At 43.8% G+C, this 7,660-nt stretch overlaps 1 protein-coding gene across 1 annotated transcript; it reads left to right on the top strand.

Moving 5' to 3' along the window:
* The first annotated feature begins 6,667 nt into the window (after positions 1-6,667).
* On the top strand, positions 6,668-7,447 carry LOC123752305 (uncharacterized). The gene has a single exon (XM_045734361.2). It carries the CDS (start codon positions 6,668-6,670, stop codon positions 7,445-7,447), a length of 780 nt encoding a protein of 259 aa, XP_045590317.2.
* The last annotated feature ends 213 nt before the right edge of the window (positions 7,448-7,660 follow it).

The following is a 7,660-nucleotide window of genomic DNA, read 5'->3' as shown; positions in this document are numbered from 1 at the left end:
TGTGTGTGTGTGTGTGTGTACTCACCTATTTGTACTTACCTATTTGTGCCTGCAGGATCGAACTCTTGCTCTTGGACCCCGCTTTTCTAACAGTTGGTTGTCTAATGCAATGGCTTCTGGCCTTTTCCTTTATCATATCTGCTTTTAAAGTTATGACTGGAGTTATATAGCCTCTACAACCTGCTCCTTTAGGTCATTTAATTTACTCATTACCTTTACACTAAAAGAAAACTTTCTAACATCATATCTGAGTCTCAAGCTTCAATCCGTGCCCCATTTTTCTATTGTTATTTATTGTAAACATTTCCTCTGTTTACACCTTGTCAATCCGTCTAAGTATTTTATACGTCTGTATCATGTCTTCCCCTCTCCTTCCTCCTTTCTAACGTCGTCAGGATTAGTTCCTTCAGTCTGTCTTCATACCTCATCCCTCGCAGCTCTCGGACGAGTCTCGTTGCAAACTTCTGCACCTTTTCGAGCTCCCTTATGTGTTTTTTAAGATGGGGCGGTGTGTGTGTGTGTGTGTGTGTGTGTGTGTGTGTGTGTGTGTGTGTGTGTGTGTGTGTGTGTGTGTGTGTGTGTGTGTGTGTGTGCGTGCGTGTGTGTGTGTGTGCGGGCGTGCGTGCGTGCCCATGTAAGTTCCCCGGAAGCTCGCAGGCTCCCGGAATTCTACTTGAGAGAAAGTTCCCCGCGTCTAACTTGTCTTGGGAGATGGAATGGGCGACCCCTCGACTTGTGAGTTTGAACGGAAGGGGCTCTACTGGGAGGGGAAATGAAAGAGAGGGGGAGAGTGATTGTATTTGCTCCGAGGTGTTGCTCTTCCCTTCTTTTTTAATCTTCCTATTGAATGACTTTTTTGTTTTCAAATTATCGTTTCTCTCCCATTGTGTCCAATATTGTTTCGCTGTGTACTTTTTTGGGAATTTTTAAAAGGCTTAACAAAAGAGTGATACAGAGTAACTCTAAAAAAATTTGACTTTTCGTAGGACTAAATAAGCGGTCGAATCCGACTGCTTATTTAGTTATTTTACTTATTTATTTACTTATATTTACGTATTTATCGAATCTGATTCAAGTAGAATCCAGTATTTTAAGCCTAAATTAGTACATATATGTACTGTACTTGAGCTAGGAGATATTTGATTTGATTGATTATTTCTATCCTGGGCTCTTCACTGGATTTGTTTTCAACTCCTCTATAGTGACTGTAGGTTAGGTTAGGTTAGGTTTTGGTTAGGTTAGGTTAATTTAGTTTAGTTTAGGTTTTGGGTGAAGGTTAGGTTAGGTTTTGGGTGAAGGTTAGGTTAGGTTTGAATGACAGGTTGCATTAACTCGCTTCTTCCATGATAGGATATAAATTACTCTGTCTACGGCACAAGCGTTCCTAACGTGTCCACGTCCATGGTCGTGTCCACATCCACGTCGGCTTCTTGTTATCTTGAGTTATCTTGAGATGATTTCGGAGCTTTTTTTTTTTTAGTGTCCCCGCGGCCCGGTCCTCGACTAGGCCTCCACCCCCAGAAAGCAGCCCGTGACAGCTGACTAACACCCAGGTACCTATTTACTGCTAGGTAACAGGGGCATAGGGTGAAAGAAACTCTGCCCATTGTTTCTCGCCGGCGCCCGGGATCGAACCCAGGACCACAGGATCACAAGTCCAGCGTGCTGTCCGCTCGGCCGACCGGCTCCGACTGGCTTACTTACTGGCTTTATCCCTCACATGATACTCGACTCTCTCCTCTACCTTTGATGTCAATTTACCATCTGTTTACATAGCCATATCGGAAGGGACTGAGCTCTGTTACCCAACAAGACCACAGAGCTCATCATTAAGAGAAGAACATGCATTGTGTCCAGTCCTCTAGCCGGAGGAGAGAGTTCAGTAAGGGGGACATTTAACTGTCCTGGTTGACCAGTCGAGCAAAGAGAAGGCCTGGTCGAGGACCGGGCCGCGGGGACGTTGAGCCCCGAAATCATCGCAAGGAAACCGCAAGGTAACTCCTCTGCATCATCGTAACTCTTTAACACAGCTAACACCCAATCTAATCTAACGTAACCTATCTGGCGAAAATAAGAGATAAAATATTGGTTTTTCAATACGGTGTGCGCACGAGGGGTGTGACGTCACAGTGACATAACAGTGACATCACTGTGACGTCAGTGTTCCTGCTTGTGCAGGTTTTAAGCCCAACTGGTTGTTGTGAGGCGGCGTGTGTGTGTGTGTGTGTGTGTGTGTGTGTGTGTGTGTGTGTGTGTGTGTGTGTGTGTGTGTGTCATAACAGAGCCCAGACATAGAGTGCCGAGCCAAGAGGCGCCCGAGCTCTAGCTGAGAGTGGAGTGTTAGGGGAGTGCGTTAAAATGAGGGAAATTGGGCATTTTGAGAGGAGAAGCAGCAAATTGGGTTAGAAAATATACAAAATGGGTATCAGAAGACATTTACAGGGGAAGCAGCAGGATTTCCTCCCACGGTGGCATCTGTGGACATGAAGGAGCTGATGTGCTGGCTGCTGAAGACTCTGAAGGCGACCATATTGAACACTTCATTCCCAAAACACAACTACAAATCACGAGGTAGAACCAGGCAACATCACCGCGACAAGGATACTGAGGAAATGAGGATAGAAGAACGAATCAGTGAATCTGTACGCTGGTACAATGCGGTTGCAGCTGGCAGTCCCAATCATTATGGACGAAGAGGAGGTGGCCGCGGAAGAGAATCGGTAATAGTGAGAATTCGTCTTGGATACAAATATCCATGGAGATTCGGGATGGAAACAACAGTTGAGCAGCGGAGTTGCAGAATCTGTGGTGAGAGTGACGGACACCGCCTTGACCACTATTTGAGAGAGTGTGGACATCTGAGAGACATTAGAAATATGTGTAGAATAATAAACCCCACATTGTTTGAGTTAGGAAAACACTATTTGTCAAATATTGATACTGTTCTTAAATGATATCCCCATTTTGCACCCGCAAGATAACGTAAGTTTAAGGATTGGCTAATGTTAATCTTGTTTGATAAGCTGTTCACTTAAGGAGACAGTTAAGCAAGTCCCAGCCGTGTTTGGGTACAAGTGACAGGATGAACAACCCAGCGGGATTTCTTCCTATTGGGGAGTGTTGTACATGCTGCTATGGCGGTGTGTTCACTCCCAGGATGAGTGACGCTGCCCAATACTGTCACTATGGCGGTGTGTTCACTCACAGGATGAGTGACGCTGCCCAATACCGTCACTATGGCGGTGTGTTCACTCCCAGGATGAGTGACGCTGCCCAATACCGTCACTATGGCGGTGTGTTCACTCCCAGGATGAGTGACGCTGCCCAATACCGTCACTATGGCGGTGTGTTCACTCCCAGGATGAGTGACGCTGCCCAATACCGTCACTATGGCGGTGTGTTCACTCACAGGATGAGTGACGCTGCCCAATACCGTCACTATGGCGGTGTGTTCACTCACAGGATGAGTGACGCTGCCCAATACCGTCACTATGGCGGTGTGTTCACTCCCAGGATGAGTGACGCTGCCCAATACCGTCACTATGGCGGTGTGTTCACTCCCAGGATGAGTGACGCTGCCCAATACCGTCACTATGGCGGTGTGTTCACTCACAGGATGAGTGACGCTGCCCAATACCGTCACTATGGCGGTGTGTTCACTCACAGGATGAGTGACACTGCCCAATAATTAAAAAAAAAAAATACATTATTGGTGATACAACTGGAGTAAATACATGGTTACGGGGCGGTAATAGTGTATAAGGAAGAATATGAGTGGAAGGGGGAGGAGAATGAGGGGAGGGGGAAGAGCAGTATGAGGGGGCAGGAGGAGCAGACAACTTGTGAAGGAGGAAGAGAAAGGAGCGCAGCATTAACAAGAAGAGGAGGAGTGAGTGTTGTCAAGTAGAGAGGAGGTCAAGTGGTCCTCCTGCTCCGGATAACAGCACGCTCAGCTCTCCACAGCTTCCCGCCTCGCAGCATCACTGTGGGGGGAGATACCTGGCCTCTCCCGCCTCGCAGCATCGCTGTGGGGGAAGATACCTGGCCTCTCCCGCCTCTCAGCATCACTGTGGGGGAAGATACCTGGCCTCTCCCGCCTCTCAGCATCACTGTGGGGGGAGATACCTGGCCTCTCCCGCCTCTCAGCATCACTGTGGGGGGAGATACCTGGCCTCTCAGCATCACTGTGGGGGGAGATACCTGGCCTCTCAGCATCACCTCCACACGTCAGCGCTGATGGTGTTGGTAATGCCGGTGGGTTGTCGACTCGGAGTTGTAACTTGGGTCGAGTCGAGACTCGCTGATGAGGCTGGTGCTTAGAGCGTTGAGGGAGGGTAGTTGGCCGCACTTAGCCGAGTCTAAATTAATATATATGAGCATTAAGATGCTGCTCTCGTCACAGCCGTCACACAAGGTGCTGCTGCTCGCGTCACACAAGGTGCGTACAACTCTTCATTTACAACGTTGTAACTGTGTTCGAATAGTTGTGGTTAGGTTGTGTGTTTACTAATGTGTCTCAGCAAAGTTTTTTTTTCCATCCAGTCCTTCATTATTCACTGATTGATGAAGATTAAGCCACCCAAGCGGTGGCACGGGCATGAATAGCCCCGTAATCATTATTCACTATGAAGTGCCTTGTTAATAGCTCACGAGTGAGGATATTTGGGGGTGTTGAAGAGGGGGGTAGGGGGGGGGGTTTGGATGAGGTGAACCGGTATATGTGATGGTTATATAATCCTCACCTTGACTAACTTAAGCAATTTGCATTTCATCAGCTTGAAATTGTCGCAGTTTGCCAGATAACTGCATTAACTGCCCCGTTCACCTGTAATTTGTAGATCTCCTTCCAGGTGATGTAGGTGACGAGAGAGAGAGAGAGAGAGAGAGAGAGAGAGAGAGAGAGAGAGAGAGAGAGAGAGAGAGAGAGAGAGAGAGAGAGAGAGAGAGAGAGAGGGAGAGAGAGAGAGAGAGAGAGAGGGGGAGAGAGAGAGAGAGAGAGAGAGAGAGAGAGAGAGAGAGAGAGAGAGAGAGAGAGAGAGAGAGAGAGAGAGAGAGAGAGAGAGAGAGAGAGAACCCAAACGTCTCCACCCAAAAATAACTCGTTTTGTGAGGGGGACAGGAATAGAGAGAATCATACTAAAAATGCTCTGATGAAGGCGAAATTAGCTGAAAACGCGTTTAGCATTCTCGGTTTTTCACATGTGGGTTTTTTCCGCATACTCGGATCAGTGATTTTGTAATCGAATCACAATCCACATTTTGTTATAAATCCCGAGATAAAGCCAACTACACTATCCTAATCTATCATAGGCCTACTGTAGTACAAATATGAACTACAGTATGCCTAGGATTGTATATTTTAGGCCGAGGATTTGTTAAATTTGGCCTAGTGAAGTTATGTTGTTAGTTTGGTACCTTGCAGCATACTTGGTATTATGATTGGTACTTGCAGCATACTTGGTATTATGATTGGTACTTGCAGCATACTTGGTATTATGATTGGTACTTGCAGCATTATTTGTATTATGATTGGTACTTGCAGCATACTTGGTATTATGATTGGTACTTGCAGCATTATTTGTATTATGATTGGTACTTGCAGCATACTTGGTATTATGATTGGTACTTGCAGCATACTTGGTATTATGATTGGTACTTGCAGCATTATTTGTATTATGATTGGTACTTGCAGCATACTTGGTATTATGATTGGTACTTGCAGCATTATTTGTATTATGATTGGTACTTGCAGCATACTTGGTATTATGATTGGTACTTGCAGCATACTTGGTATTATGATTGGTACTTGCAGCATACTTGGTATTATGATTGGTACTTGCAGCATACTTGGTATTATGATTGGTACTTGCAGCATACTTGGTATTATGATTGGTACTTGCAGCATACTTGGTATTATGATTGGTACTTGCAGCATACTTGGTATTATGATTGGTACTTGCAGCATACTTGGTATTATGATTGGTACTTGCAGCATTATTTGTATTATGATTGGTACTTGCAGCATACTTGGTATTATGATTGGTACTTGCAGCATACTTGGTATTATGATTGGTACTTGCAGCATTATTTGTATTATGATTGGTACTTGCAGCATACTTGGTATTATGATTGGTACTTGCAGCATACTTGGCATTATGATTGGTACTTGCAGAATTATTTGTATTATGATTGGTACTTGCAGCATACTTGGTATTATGATTGGTACTTGCAGCATTATTTGTATTATGATTGGTACTTGCAGCATACTTGGTATTATGATTGGTACTTGCAGCATACTTGGTATTATGATTGGTACTTGCAGCATTATTTGTATTATGATTGGTACTTGCAGCATACTTGGTATTATGATTGGTACTTGCAGCATACTTGGCATTATGATTGGTACTTGCAGAATTATTTGTATTATGATTGGTACTTGCAGCATACTTGGTATTATGATTGGTACTTGCAGCATACTTGTTAATGATCTCTAATATTCCTATAGTATAATACGCGGTCTGTTTTAAGGTATAATTAACGATATAGCAAATATTTTGAACATTTTGAACATTTTGAACATTTTGAACATTTTGAACATTTTGTACAGATATATATATTTCTCTAAACTGGAGCTGGGCTCAAAATTTTTTTAATGGTTGTGGTAAAGATGGTTGTGGTAAAGATGGTTGTGGTAAAGATGGTTGTGGTAAAGATGGTTGTGGTAAAGATGGTTGTGGTAAAGATGGTTGTGGTAAAGATGGTTGTGGTAAAGATGGTTGTGGTAAAGATGGTTGTGATAAAGATGGTTGTGATAAAGATGGTTGTGGTAAAGATGGTTGTGGTAAAGATGGTTGTGGTAAAGATGGTTGTGGTAAAGATGGTTGTGGTAAAGATGGTTGTGATAAAGATGGTTGTGGTAAAGATGCCTGTGGTAAAGATGGTTGTGATAAAGATGGTTGTGGTAAAGATGGTTGTGATAAAGATGGTTGTGATAAAGATGGTTGTGGTAAAGATGGTTGTGATAAAGATGGTTGTGGTAAAGATGGTTGTGGTAAAGATGGTTGTGGTAAAGATGGTTGTGGTAAAGATGGTTGTGGTAAAGATGGTTGTGGTAAAGATGGTTGTGATAAAGATGGTTGTGGTAAAGATGGTTGTGATAAAGATGGTTGTGGTAAAGATGGTTGTGGTAAAGATGGTTGTGGTAAAGATGGTTGTGGTAAAGATGGTTGTGGTAAAGATGGTTGTGATAAAGATGGTTGTGGTAAAGATGGTTGTGATAAAGATGGTTGTGGTAAAGATGGTTTGTGGTAAAGATGGTTGTGGTAAAGATGGTTGTGGTAAAGATGGTTGTGGTAAAGATGGTTGTGATAAAGATGGTTGTGGTAAAGATGGTTGTGGTAAAGATGGTTGTGGTAAAGATGGTTGTAGGAACAGAGGAAAGTGTTAAGTTAATAAGTAGTTCACTGTTGTTGTGGAATTAATATTGACTGATATGTGTGTGTGTATTTACTATTTGTGCTGCCTATTTTGCCTGTACAATCGAGCTATTAGCTCTTGGACCCCGCCTTTCTAACCAATCTATTTTTTCTCTCTTATATCTACGACATATATTTCTCTCTAACACACACACACACACACACACACACACACACACACACAC

Source organism: Procambarus clarkii, chromosome 24 (assembly GCF_040958095.1).
Source record: "Procambarus clarkii isolate CNS0578487 chromosome 24, FALCON_Pclarkii_2.0, whole genome shotgun sequence".
In the NCBI taxonomy this organism is placed as follows: Eukaryota; Metazoa; Arthropoda; class Malacostraca; order Decapoda; family Cambaridae; genus Procambarus; species Procambarus clarkii.
The sequence above is the reverse complement of the archived record's forward strand: the minus strand, read 5'-3'. Positions and strand labels throughout refer to the sequence as shown.

Bases quoted from the DNA above. Each gene is read 5' to 3' on its own strand.
- LOC123752305 (XM_045734361.2), top strand. From the start codon at position 6,668: ATGGTTGTGGTAAAGATGGTTGTGGTAAAGATGGTTGTGGTAAAGATG.